Source organism: Aythya marila, assembly GCF_965140915.1.
Source record: "Aythya marila genome assembly, chromosome: 15".
NCBI lineage: Eukaryota > Metazoa > Chordata > Aves > Anseriformes > Anatidae > Aythya > Aythya marila.
Genome location: NC_139056.1, coordinates 6,351,281 through 6,365,648, shown reverse-complemented (window position 1 = coordinate 6,365,648; position 14,368 = coordinate 6,351,281). Strand labels below are relative to the sequence as shown.

The following is a 14,368-nucleotide window of genomic DNA, read 5'->3' as shown; positions in this document are numbered from 1 at the left end:
TGCTGAGCTTCGTAGCAACATCCAAAGGAAACTGGACCAAAACCTCTCTATGGGGCTGCAGGGGCTGCACTCCAAGCCCAGCCTCTGCTCGCATTTCTCTTCAGCTTTCCTTCACTCCTCTCCCTAAAATACCCGCTCCTATCTGAAACAGTTGCTCCAGCGAGCTGGGATTATCCAGTCTAAACCTATCCCTTGCTAGGTGCCTGCAGCATACATCAGGTTGCAGTTAAAAACACTCCGGTATTCGCTTCCCACCAGGTCTCTTTTCACTCTTCCCCAGGAAGCAGAACCCAGGTGAGCTGCAGCCTGGCAGCCAGGCAGCTCTCTGCTCCGTACAAGGCCCAGCTTATTCAAATAGGGAAGCCGTGCCAACAATTCTTTAAAATGGATGCTACTTAAAGGTATTAACGAGATCGGGTGCAGTTATCTTAACCTTAGGCATCAGGCTCTGCCGATCCTAGCGGGCACCAGCCAACTGGAAGCATCCTTCAATCCAAGCAGTTTTACCAGCTTTTATTAGAAACACCAGCACATTTCAAGTTTCCTCTTTTTGATCACAAATATAGTATTTTTCCTCTTTTTAAGTACACAGCATGAGACACAGCATCAGGGCTTTCCATCTTTTTTTTTTTTTTTTTTACAGCAATTTCTTTTGGACAAGCTTTGGGTTAGTGTTCACTGACCTCACCCCAGCCCCCAATTTTGACATCTTGAATTGCTGAAGACAGTTGCATGGGCAGATGAATCCAATGGTGGTGCAAAAGGTACAATAGTTAAAGGTTGGCAAGAAAAGTTTAAGCAGAGGCTCTATAGTTAAAAAGAACGGAGTAGCGCCACAGCGCAATACTGTTTTGAGGGCACGGGGACAAAAGTTCTCCTTTCAAGCGAGAAACCATGCGCTCTTCTCACCCCATCCTCCCCCAGCCCCGCTCCTAAAAACACGAGGCTGGAGGGAGAGCTAACTGAAGGTGAGAAGCCGAGCAGGCCAGGTGCTCCCCCCAGAGCACAAACAGGCTGCCGGGCGTTGCTGCGAATCCCTCGTGACTTGCATGGAATCGAGAAGCCTCAGGTCTGAGTGACGGCATTTTAGGCTAGTTGTGGTTTTAGCTCACACCTACGCTGGGAAAGTTTCCCTGGATTTTGACTTGGAGAAAGTAATTCAGTGGGAGGAGAAGGGGCAAGTATCCCAGGAAGATGAGGGCATGGTGACAGGATATTAAAGGGAACATGTACATGATTTGTTATTTTTTATTCCACAGAAAACCCTCAAATCTAGACTCAGAGTTAACAGCAGAAAAATAGTGTTAAAGTCAATAGGTTCATATTTTACTGTAGACTAAATAAATTAGCCTAGAATTAACTCAATACTCTCTATTTTCCTTTCATTGGTGATCCTTCTCTAAATTAATGCAGATTTTAAAAAGCAACGGCTATTAATAATTTATTCCAGTTAACCCTTATGGATGAACACCTGTAAGTATTAAATGTATGGGAACCATTCCCCTCTCCTCTCCCTCCCCGAAAAGGAAACAATCACTAAAGGGTGTTGTAAAACAGACATGCTACCTACAATACTCCATGTTTCGTGCCACTCCTACCGATGCCTCTGGCTGCTCTGTGTAATGAGTGAATATTCATAGCCATGTCTTACAAAGAACATGATCAAAAAATATATAAATAAATAAAAACCTTAAACATTCTTACATGGATTTTTAAAGAACAGAATACATGTTAAAAACTTCAGTAATTTATATCAATTTTAAGCAATACTTTATATACAATGGAAAAAAGACATGCATAGTCCAAATACAATGTTGAAAACAGCATTTTCATAACAAAAAACCCAAACACTAAGTGTTAATACCATGTACATGAATTCAAGAAGGACCACCCTTTTTTTCTGTTGCACACAGTTTATTTAACAATATGATATTATAAGTAAGAAATGAGTTTTTTTTTTTTTTTACCATTCTATACAGTGATTGAATCTTCTTGGATTTTCTTATTTATAGTAATTATAGCGCTTGCATGATTTACACTAGAATTGCTTTTCCTCATTTCAAGTTTCACATAGAAGAAAGAAAGAAAAGAATGCTTCTTCTCTATTCAAATCAGCACGGTCTAAGAGTGATCATCCCTATTTTCATCTAAAACCAGTTTTATCAGAGAAACAAAGCAACAATTTCTACATCTGCAAGACAAAGATTTTGGCATTGGCCAATGTGTGTTTTTGTGTGCAAGAGTCAATTCCTATCTTTCCAGGGGTAATACTTCAAACGCCTGCAGAGTTCACTATAGAAAAAAAATCTTCCCGCAACGTGTCAAAGTTACCGGGATACATTATAATGTTGCATTATTTCAGGAAACAGTTTCTGAATATTATTTTTCTTCTTTTAAACGCAAATGTTTAAAGTCTTGAAAATACAAATAAAAAATATGAATATAATGAACTTGTTTTCCCCGTTAAAAAAAAGGTATGAGTCAACAGCAACAAAAAAATAAAAACCAAAAAAACCCACAAAAGAGACCAGATATTTTAACTGCCTGGCTTTAACAAAAAAATATATTCTTTGTATTGTTTTTTTTTTTTTTTTTTTTTTTTAAACAGCAATTCATTCTTCCACGTGTAGGAAGCAGCAGTTCCATCTAGGATTCAAAACAACCCAGATGCCTGAATTTTCAGTACAAAATGTCCCAAGAACACGAAAGGAAAAAAAAAGTGATGCTCCCATAATGCTACAAACCCTCCACAAATTTTTCTAACGTGTCCCCGGTGGTATCACCGACCAGAGACAACTCGTTAGACAACGCACTCCTGTTCGGGGTGTTTAGTTGTGGAAGCATTGCACTCTGTTCTGGGTTGCCCAAGTGTCCCTGATCCATGGAGCTAGCCATAGTAACTGCGAGTCCTGGGTGGGGGGAACCAGTCTGGGGAGAGACGTGGTGCGGTGACGGCTGGGGCTGTATCCGCGGTGAAGGGCTGGAATGTGGCGGCTGGGACTGGGGACGGGGAGACTGAACGGGCGCTGGGGACCGCACCTGGTTGCTGAGGGAGGTGGCGATCTGCTGGCCAGGGAGATGAGACGCCTGCGGTTGTCCTGAGAGCATGTGCTGCTGTGGGCTCATGGGGTTGGGCTGGCCCGGGGACCCTATCTGCTGCTTCATCTGCTGCTGCTGCAGGATCCTCTGCTGCAGTGCTTGCTGAATGTTGGGAGTGCCGTCTGCCCCCATGCCGGGCTGGCCCATCTGGTTCAGCTGTCCCATCTGAGCCATCTGTCCCATGGACCCCCCCTGTATGGATATATGCTGCTGCATCCGCTGCTGCTGCATGGCCTGAGGGTAACCTCCCGGTCCTTGAGGCTGCTGGAACTGGCTATGTCCTGCCATCCCTCCTGCCATGCCAGCCCCTCCTTGCTGCTGCTGCTGTTGCTGCTGCTGCTGCTGCAGTAATTGCCTCCTCAGTATCTCTCTGTACTGCGGACTCATGTTTGCCATGCTGGGGTTGTGGCCGGGGTTCATAATGTTTATCGCTTGTCCCTGGGGATTCATAGCTCCAATCCCTTGCTGCTGGGGAGGAACGCTCGGTCTCTGCACTCCCGCTTGCATCGCGTTCATGTTCTGCAATCCTGGTTGAGTGTGCATGCCTGGCTGTTGCATGCCGGTCTGCGGCTGCTGCATCCCAGGCTGGGGCTGTATGCCTGCTTGCGGCTGCATCCCGGGCTGGTTAGCCACGTATTTGGCTGTTCTTTGCTTTATAAAAGCTGCCATAAGCTGAGGGTTGGATTTAAGGATATTAAGAACCTGCTGCTGTTGCTGTGGTGAACTCGGTGATTTCAAGGTCCTCAGTAAGTCCTGAAGTGCGTTCGGGGGGATGCTCCGGGGCGGCTGTTGCACGCCTGGCATCCTGGGCCCAGCCACTGCTTGTGGCGTTGCCATCGGCATCACTGGTCTCGCCATTCCTGGCTGCATCGGTTGCTGCTGCGGCATCGGAGGCGACTGCCACTGCCCAGGCTGCATGTTGGACATCACCGGGCCGCTTACAGGGTTGGGCCGGGGTACATTCATGCTGACTTGCTGCATCTGGTTCACTGAACCCACCGTCGGGTTTACTAGCCCTGGGCGACCAGGAGGCAAACCATTGTTGATGTTGTTGACCCTGTAGAGTTGCTGCTGCTGCTGGGCAGCTTCTCTCTCGATCTGCCGAGCTGCTTCCACTGCGGCTGGCGGAGGCTGGGCCGGAGGTGGAGGTGCGGAAACCGGGTTTGTGGGTTTTCCTGCTGAAACAGTAGTGGGGGGCTGAGTTCTCGACACGCTGGGGAAGCCAGCCGGTGACATACTTACAGGGGAAGGCTGGGGCTGGGGAGGAGGCTGCGGTGTTTGCGGTGTACTTGGCTGCTGTGTAGGGGTACCAGGCGTTGCTGAGGTAGGAGAAGGCAAACTTTGCTGAGGCACGTTTCGGGTGTTCATGGTAGCCATCCTTCTGCGCATGAGCTGAGCCTGCTGCAGGCGATGCTGGATCTGCTGCTGTCGAAGCTTGTGTTTGATATTGAGACAGAATGGCACAGGGCATTTGTTCTCTTGGCAGTGTTTGGCATGGTAGCAGCAAAGAGCTATGAGCTGTTTGCACACTGGACAGCCACCGTTGGTCTTGCGCTTGCAACCCTTGGTGTGCTGGACAACCCGTTTCATCTTCTGGCAGGATGGCAATGAGCAGTTTGCATTGCGGCACTGACAGGCGTGGACAAGGGACTGAATGCAGCGCTGGATGCTCAGTCGTCGTGACTCCTGGGGGCTCTTGGACTGCTGCTCTCCTTGGCTGTTGCTCTCATCATCCAGACCCAGGCCCCACTTAACCATCTTGTGGTCATGGCTCTTAGTGTTGTAGCAGTTAATGCAGAGGTCGTAGTCCTGAAAGCAAAGAAAATCCAGGGTTCAGTTGTCTGTAAAGCACTAACTAAGGCAGTAAAAGAGGAAAGAGTGCTGCTAGGCGAGCACCATGATCCTGATGTGGAAGCACACTTTGGCTTTCAGTGGGTACAAACACACAGCCGAACAATAGCAAGACAACAGCTGCCAGTTTCAATACACTCCTGGTATACTGAGGTAGAGAAGCGGCTGCACAGCCCCCAGGACAGCGGGATTGGACCTTTGAGGCTGGGAGTTTTGGGCAGCAGAAGGCAGAAGCCCCATCAGCTGCCTTAGCAAAGTGAACCTGCAGTCACAGGTCTTGCCTGTTGTGGGTAATAACGCAAACGGGCTGTAATTGTCTCTTGATTTTTCTTATACAGCAGTCGTGTGCCTCCCTACCTTTTGAGGATGGTGACTTGACTTTGCTGTAGTGTCTACTGGGCTACCTACACAAGGAAATCTGACACCTCTGAACAGTTCAAACAAACCTAAGTGCTTAAAAATCATGGCTTTGCTCTCCATTTTACTATTCTTCGTGTGATTACTGACAAATAATTTGTAACCTGAAATGTACTTTTTAATCTCTAAGTGCAGGTTTCATGTCAAGACAGACACATCCGAAAACCTGCTCAAACACCCACATTTTCACTGTCCTGTGCTTTTTTTTTTTTTTTTTTTTTCTGGAGAAAGGTCACTCTCTCATACGGAAGTACCCAGAAGAAACTTAAAGGCCACAATTCCTTCCACCACTTAATTCCCCTAGTCTATATGATCCGTTTCCTGCGGTCTTGCCTCAAGAAGCTCTATTTAATGCTTTCCTCAGAGGGATTAATTAAGATTCTTCCACCACAAACCTGGCAATAACTTGTAGTGTAAAAACTAGGTTACACTTATTCAAAAAAATTTTTTTTTGGTTCAGCTACAGCCAGAGGTCATCGCAAGCCCTCTAGAGGCTATCTTCTCCTCAAGCCCATCTGTATAACTCCGTGTGTAATTGCTCTCTAACATAGTTCAGTGGAAGTAATCTATCCTGTAATAGGACCAGACATTATAAGTATTGAGCCAGGTTAGGAAGCAATTATTTGGGCTGATCTGAAGGGCAAGCAACCTCCAATGCTGGGCAGAAGAGACAGCGATGAAGAGCCATGTTAGCCTTCTCAGCCAGCTTCACAGCAGCCTGGCCACGCACCTGGCTGCACTCATTCTAACACCAAGTACCACGAACAAAGCAGAGCTAACCTCTCTCGTGGACATCCATTTAATGGGGATGAGCTTGTGTCTCGCGGATGCCTACTACTCTGGCAGTGTCAAACCCTACCACATCATTCTGGAATTCCCTAATGTTAAGTAAAAGCTTGTCTATGCAGAGGAGATGACACGGCTATAGCAGACTCAGCTGTAGCCATTCCAGAGTATCACAGGTTTCCATGTAGAGAAACTAAGGGCACTTATTCTAGAAGAGAGACCCCACTGTTGCAGTCAAATTCCCTTAAGGCTTAGCACTCCTCACATCATGCTTAATTTGGAAGAACTCTGCGCAATATTTAAAAACAGAAACAAAACAAAAGGAAACGAGCTCGATTGAAGTGTCAGGTGATATACACATACCTCACAGACAGTGCAATGCCACCTTGTTTCCACATGATGTTTGCACTCATTGCACGTGTAGACAAAGCGATCCTGCCCTTGAGTATGTAGTTCTACCAGCATGCAGAGCGTGGACCACTTGGATCGGCGTAGTGAGGAGAACTCCCAGTGCTTATCTCTGGCTAAAGTGAGGAAGGCATCTCGCCCATCCATCAGATCACAGCTCAGTAATGGATCAGGGTCCACAATGGGAGGCAGAGTGTTAATTACAGGCCCAGCATGTAAATGAATCACAAAAAAGACCTGCAGATAAACACAGGAAAAAAAGCCAACAATGTTAGATAATCCTGCAGGAAATGCTCACATTCTGTTGCAATAATGTTACGCTGCAAACGTTATTTGACTTAGTTTATGGTAATCTCTTCAATATGTTGTTACATAACTGAAACACTCAGCATAACCAAAAGCTTTACTCTCCCTGATTTTTCAGTTCTATCATCATGCCTTGATTTACGGGAATAAAATCTCTTTACACAGCACATTTTGACAGTACCTCTTTATGCTTCTCCATGGTGGCATACAGCTTCTGAGACAGATCATTGGACACATTTGGCATGCTGGGTTTCTTCTTGTTAGCTCTGCTGATGCTACTCTTATTCTTGTTGGTTTTTTTGTTGTTCTTTTTCTTGGCATTTTTGCTGTCACCTTGGCTTCCCTGCAATAAATGCATAGGAAATGTGTTAAACTTTATAGAGCTCTCTCCCATTCACTGCAGCTGAAAGTGAAACACTTCTGCTGTCAATAATAGAACTTTGTTCCAATGCCTGCAAATCAAGCATGCTGTGTTAAATATATCTTATCCTCCAGGAAAAATAAAAAGTCAAACCAGCAAGCAAGAAGTTTCAAATGTTGTTTAAAAATAGTCCATTTTTTCCTCAACTATGCATATACATTAAACAGTTTTCAGTTTATTTTTTTCCTTCTCAAACATTGTACTTCAGCTTCCATTGCTTGTTTTTCAAAATCCTGAAGACATTTGATAATAAAATGAGTTACTAGTTTAAAAATGAGTTATTAGTTTAAAAAAATTCTACAAGAGTAGATTTTGCTTTGTTGTGCATTTAGGACTTCACACACTTGCTCAAGTTCTAATTAATTAATCAACAAATCTAAGGCTAATGCATAGATGAAGACACATAGGATTTGAAACTAACAAAACACGTTTTTTCCAATCCTGAAGACTTGCTACTGCATCTGTAACTCCAAACAATATCAAGCTTTCAAAGCCTTCACTTGTGTATGATTACAACATAGACCACAGTGAACATATTCTGAATGCTGAGTAAAAAAAAAAAATAAATAAATGATGCTATTTAGATGACCTGAGAAAACAGGAACAGTTTTATATTTCTAATGTCCCTGAAAAAACAAAACAAAACAAAAATTTCCAAAACACAAACTCCCAACAGGGAGCACACCACCCAATAAAATTCCCCTGACTACTACAATGTTGGTCTGCAGAATGCAAAAATAAGCTACTGAAATCCTCTGATACATATACATACAACAAAAGTTCCTTTCATGAACACTATGTACAGGCAAACAGGTTTTATTTGCAAGCACATTTGTTCAAACAAAACAAAAATACTCCAAGTGAAGAAGCAGTTCTATGTGTAGACCATATGTCTCATTGCCATCTTTCATTTTGTTCATTAGGCTTAGACGGGAATTCCCTGTTGAACCTTGTTTTATTCAGTAACTAATCTTACTGACTTTTTGACCAAACCTGTTTGGAAATTAAAACTACGCTAAGGGCAAGCCAGACTGAGCTCTAAGTGATTTGCAGGTATTTGGAATTGAATTCAGTGTGTTCCTATGACTTTCTCTCCCAAAGTTTTCTACCGCCCCGATGGCATTATGGCACGTCTTCCCCTTTGCCTGTTCATTCTGGAGGACCTACATAGATTTTAAAATTTGAACACCAAAGGAAAAAACAGATTGAAACCTAGCTGACAGCGTAATTCCGTTTCCTTTCTACTACATCTTTAATTTATACATGGTCAATCACACAAAACTATTCCAAACGTTTTAAGAAGATTGGTTTTGTACTCTTTCATTTTGATACCATTTAACAGATTGTCAGGTTTGCCAGAGACGCCAATGGCGCGGTTACTCACTGAACCTCGTCTCTTCAGAACCTTTTTCACAAACTCCTGAATATTTACCACCTCTTTAGAATCTCTTATAACTGATGCATGTGGCACACTTTCAAACAAATTCTCCTCCTTCCTAGGGTGAGCTTCAACATCCTAGAAGCTTCCTCCTATTCCTCCTAAAAATCAGTAAACCACATCCTCAAGGTCTTTTCTCATTGTCCCAGTACTGTTAAGGACCGAATTTCATACTACATAACCATCTCTGGACTGCAGTAGAAATGTTTGCATCCCTTTAATCTGTAGCCAACTTCCTTGGGAAGCTTGTAGACAAAGAGGAGAAAACGAGTTCTATGGTAGTAATAGTAGGAAAATGCAGGATGGTACCGTTATCTCTGACCCCTAACATTACTTTTGCTATTCCTATTTTGTTCTGATCCTGCATTTTGTTCCCCAGAACATCACTTCAGACAGGACAGCAGTAACACAGCTGACTTATCCATGTTTTCAGGACACCTGCAGAGCTGGGGCACTCTCTACTGTTCAGTTATACTTTAACTTTCTCTCCATGTACATGAAGTTTGTGTTTTTGTGAAGTTCTTGTCATAAACAGGTTCTGTACAACTGCAGTACAAGGCAATCTACTATGATTCATCAATTGTTTCTACATGTGGAGATCCCCCATTCCTGGGCATACTTTCCTCCACAAAATGATGCAAGTTCACAAAATGACTGCACTGGACAAGTCCTCACGCTTTCATTTTACTAATTTTCCTGAGCCAAGGGGCAAAGACCACACTGCTTCCCTTTTATTGCAATTCTGGTTAACATCTTGAGCAAGGTGGATGCAGATTTTGTTCCCACCACACTCCAAGCAACAACAATGGCATTAGAGTGGAATATACGGATTTTAACAGTCATGGCTGTCTCTTCTCGCTTTAAGTAAACTCATGAGTTTAACAGCTGTTTTGGGGATTTTAAAGCACCTTTTTTTCCACCTCTTGGATGCCCATGTTTACCCTGGCATTTTCAGAATGGCAGGCTACAAGGGCAGGCTATGATTTATTGAAAGTGATACTGTTAACAAAAGAATACTGCAACATAAATTTCAAGCCTTGCCTTACAGTTACTTTTATGCTGCTATGTTTGTTGAAATATTTCAAATTTTAAAATTACATTCAGAATGAAAAAGGTGAAAGCCATTAACTTTACAGTTCCATAAAAATAGCAGCAAACTATATTAGCTTTGAGGGAGCCGGTAAGGTTTAATAGATGGAACTTTCTGACATAAATGAAATTGCTCCACATCAATCACACGTGATATGTACTGTACGCAAATTGCCACAGCATCTAAGCTGAATGCAGTTTCTCCCTAGTTAAAGCTTCTGGTTCCACCTTGATCCTGACTTCAGATTTTCTTACCATATTTATTTTAAAAATATCTTGCTGTAAATCACAAGGGAAAAGGACAGTATAAAAGCACTACAACCATTTAGTTACAGGTACAAACCAGACAAATATAAATAATGAAATTCTGGCTGGGATGTGGTTTTTTTTTTTTTTTTTTTTTTTTTTAATAAATTATTCACACAAAAAGAATGCTGGTGAGGGAACACCACCATCAGGATCAAAATTTCACACCAGTGTCAAGTTTGTAGCAGTTGGGAACTGAAATTCAGAAGCATTAATTGCAAGTGACTTCAAGTATCTTTCATTAAATATAGGCAAAATTTAATTCATCTCTGAAAAATACAGCATCTTTCAAAACACAAACACCTTTGCAAAGGTGTGAACTAGAAGCTCCGCTGAATGACTGCAAGCCAACACAGCAATCACGATGCAATCCAGAAGTAGCTTAACACATTTCCCAGAGAACAGAAATGCTGAACTACATAACTGACTTCTAATTCTGTTAATGAAGTAACAAGCCAACAGAATATTTCTTACCTGAGAAGAAAACCAGAAATGCAGATAAAGGGAACCCCTGATTTAAAATCTGATGTGAATGACCTTTTTCCTAGTTAGACTGTGAACTCTAATTTACCAAAGTGTTAATTGTCAGCTTTGTGATCCAGAAGCACATACAACACGTAAAGTTAACTCACCTCTGTTGTTTCACTAGCTGCAGTGCTTTCTTCCTTCTTCCTTTCCTCCTCCTCCTGCTCCAACTCTTTAATGCTTTCCTCCAGCACATTGGGCCAGAAATCACCTTCAAAGTACGGCAGCTCCTTGGCACTTGTCAGCCTGTCCTCAGTCGCTTGTTTGAAGATGTCCTGTTAAGTGACACAATACCAAGAACAAATAAATGAAGACCACTGAGAGCGATGGGAGAACCAGAGAGGCAATCCATGCTACACTGAGCAGCTGTGCTTCGCTCAGGACCCATGGCCCACTCCTTGCAGGCCTTCTTTTCTGAGAACAGCACAAAGATCTGGTCTGACAGTAGTGCTAACAGCTCACTCCCTGCTTCAGCTTTGAAAGAAAGCTGCTGAGGCTCTCCTGAACCTCCATCACGCAACAGGTGCGTGACGGTACAGACAGGGATAATCCTGGAAAGGGTAACAAAGCCCTCCCTGCTAGGTACACCAATTTAAAAAAAAATCAAGCCCCACCACTGAGCTTTTCCTACACCGTTTCTGAACAAGAGCAGAATCAACAGCAAGTGTGTCTCATCTAACCCTTTCCCTGACAAATCTGAAAGTCTGTGAGCTCTTCATCTGGGAACCTGCTACAGGGTTCCTATCAAGACCAGCTTATTGGCAAAGAAAGAGACGTTCTAGCTTTTACTACTCCACATCAGATGACAAGGTTTGATCTATGCTGTTCTGTTCCACACATTTAGTAACTGTCATTTACAATCAAAACATCAATTATTTTTCATGCACTGTCACTACCATTAAGAAATACATGTAAATTTTAGCATGTGTAGGGAGTGGCATATGCTACCTTTTCCACTCTTTAACTTACTGCTTTGGGTACACATGTGATGACAAAAACCATCCTTTTTCTTCAAGTGAAAAAGCCATTTTTATATATATATATTTTTTAATTTTTAATTTTTTTTATTTCATACTAGTGAGGTCCCATATTCCACCTGATCCTCCAGAATCACCACAAACAGCTTCTCCCCTCCCTCAGCACAAGCTAATACTGACAACCCTGTCCTTTTAACCAGTCAGTACAGGAAAGTCCACTTGCTTTTGCTCATTCTTCTCTCCCTTAAGCACCTGAGTATGATGCCATGGGTCCACTTTAGGAATGCCTGCAGTATTTCTTACAGAGTCGACTGAAGAACATGAGCTGTACAATTCACAAACTCACTGAAGAAAGCAAATAGAGACAGCCCATGACCTTCAGTGATGCACAGCTTCGCCAAATGATTTTTTCCAAAAAAAAAAAACATTACGAAGAAATGCAAAAGGACTACACTGCCCCCAATTTCCCAGATCACACTGTTGCTTGAAAGCTTTTAAGAAGATACAAATAAAAAGCCCATCAAAATAATTCAGCAAACAAGCAGTAGCAAACCTTGTAGTCATGAATGATTCTCTCAGCAAATGCCTTGTCTAGCATCTTCTTATACCATTCTTGTAAGCGTTTGGGTTTGGGTATTTTCTGATCAGGTGGATGGCAATGAAAAATATAGTCATCTCCTTCACTTGGAGGACAGGCCCAGATGTGTCCTGTCACATACCTGCAATTTACATACACATAAAGAAAGAACCTTAATGATATTGATTACCATCTTTAAATTAACTCAGCCAGACAAAATGAAAGAAAGAATCCTAATGACAGAAAAACAACCTTATTGACAAAATCCAAACTCTCCCCACTGCAGAAAAGGCACGCGTTCCACAGACCTCAGAAAGGGTAGAAGTAAAGAGAGACTACCCCAAGTGCAAGGCTATTTGGCATCCTGAATAAACAAAATGCTAAGAAAAAAACCATTTCTTAACAAAAGATTTCACTTACCCCAGTTTCTTCACGTACTCCAAATATCCAATGAGGATTTCATGATAAACTGCAGTTCGGAGACAACGGGGGCGGAAGAAATGAATACTATCTAGATACGATATGTACACACGTCTATAATAATGAGAGAAGAATGAAAAAAATGATGTACAGATGAACTTCATTTTTTTCTACCGAGAACTGACTTTTACAGAAGGTATATACACAGCCATACTGAACAAAAAAGATGATTGTATATTATTCTAATGAATATTTAAGCATCTTAAGAAGGTTTAAACAGCCCTCAGAATGAAAAGATGGGTAACATTTTAATACAGCAAGAATATACATCAAGAATATTTTAATACAGCAAGAAAATACAAAAATCATAACATTTTTGTTAAGTTGTCCCTTTCAAAGTCATTTGCAGTTACACTGTAGGACTTATTTCATCCACAGAATTGAAATACATCTCCCACTCTTCTGTAGTTGAAAGTAATCTCCCAGTGAACGGAGCAAGATGTTCTCTGTGCATGAACCACTGGTATAGAAATGCAAGATTACCTTGTATTTGGAGGGGGACAATCTGAGCCATACTCCTGTACATGCATGCCAAAGAAGCATACATCTACTCCGTCAATCTCCTCAAATGCAAATAGAGCTTTGGTACGGTAAGGGAAGGATTCTGACATCTCACCAGAATCCACAAATCTGGAGAAAAGAGTGACAGGAAGGAAACAGAAAAAGAGACAGTCACAAAACCAGTAGGAAAAAACTCTTTAACTTCCTTTTAACTTGTTAGAAATACTTATGCAGAAGTTAAACTAGGGTCAGATCACAGCTGTATTAAAACAGAGCCTGTCACTGCACAACTCAGGGGAAAACAGTGTCCATATAGTTAACATATGACTGAATAGGCAAGTACTGAATACGAGAACATCCTTAGAAACCACCAGCCTTTAAACATACTGCAGAGTAAAAAACCTGATGCGCTACGATGATGTGATGTCAACATTACCTTTATGAATTAAATCCCAAATGCTTGATAAAAATTTAAAGTTTTTCATTTACCATTAAGTAGATTAAATAATAACTTTTGAAAGCTAAAGTATTTATAAAACACAACAAATTGACGGAACAGTAAGTAACAATCTCAGCAAATGTTCCAGAGTAAACTACGTATTCAATGTTAACCAAAGCATGGTCAGACTCTCCCTCTAGATTTAGTAATAAAAAGTCAGAGTATTACAACCAAAACCAAAGAGTGTCCCTCCACATGCCCACCAAACAGCCCAAATAAAGCTGTCAACCTCCTCCAAGTTCACTTGCTACATACTACTTTTTCTTACCTTTCGTAACCTGCTTATTCATGCCTAAGTTTCACATTTCTGCAACAGGATTCAGGTGTAAATTGGCACAGTTTTGCAGCATGTGTGCAGGAAGGCATCATAATAAAATATTAACATTGTGTTTATTGCGATTAATATTACTAACCTGGATTTCATTCCTGGTTTAACCTCTACTGTCTTATCTGAACTTGCTACCACTCGGACAAAGACCTCTCCAGCTTCAGGATGATTCTGTCGTCGCAAAAACTTGTTTACTCTATCTTCCAAATGATTTCCTAAACGAGTAGTCTGTAGCCCTGGAATTGAAGGGGGAGAACATGAGAACACACGTTTTTGATACCGGTGAAACCACTTCATTTCAGGGTCAGTTATGTTTGTACAGTTTCTCAGCTCACTTCTCCGCATAACTATGCTTTCTTC

At 42.1% G+C, this 14,368-nt stretch overlaps 1 protein-coding gene across 6 annotated transcripts in view; it reads right to left on the bottom strand.

The window, feature by feature from the left end:
• Positions 1–90: 90 nt before the first annotated feature.
• CREBBP (CREB binding lysine acetyltransferase) overlaps positions 91–14,368 on the bottom strand; it is a 94,964-nt gene continuing 80,686 nt past the window's right edge. For 3 of the 6 annotated variants that reach the window (XM_082772320.1, XM_082772321.1, XM_082772322.1), the window contains exons 24-31: positions 14,094–14,244; positions 13,164–13,310; positions 12,621–12,734; positions 12,177–12,342; positions 10,754–10,921; positions 7,049–7,210; positions 6,517–6,798; positions 91–4,908 (exon numbers count right to left, since the gene is read on the bottom strand). In XM_082772320.1, coding sequence (XP_082628446.1) covers positions 2,737–4,908; positions 6,517–6,798; positions 7,049–7,210; positions 10,754–10,921; positions 12,177–12,342; positions 12,621–12,734; positions 13,164–13,310; positions 14,094–14,244 — 3,362 coding nt within the window. In that variant the 3' untranslated portion in view covers positions 91–2,736. The remainder of the gene's footprint in view (positions 4,909–6,516; positions 6,799–7,048; positions 7,211–10,753; positions 10,922–12,176; positions 12,343–12,620; positions 12,735–13,163; positions 13,311–14,093; positions 14,245–14,368) is intronic. The other 3 variants (XM_082772319.1, XM_082772324.1, XM_082772323.1) reach the window with 1 other exon arrangement.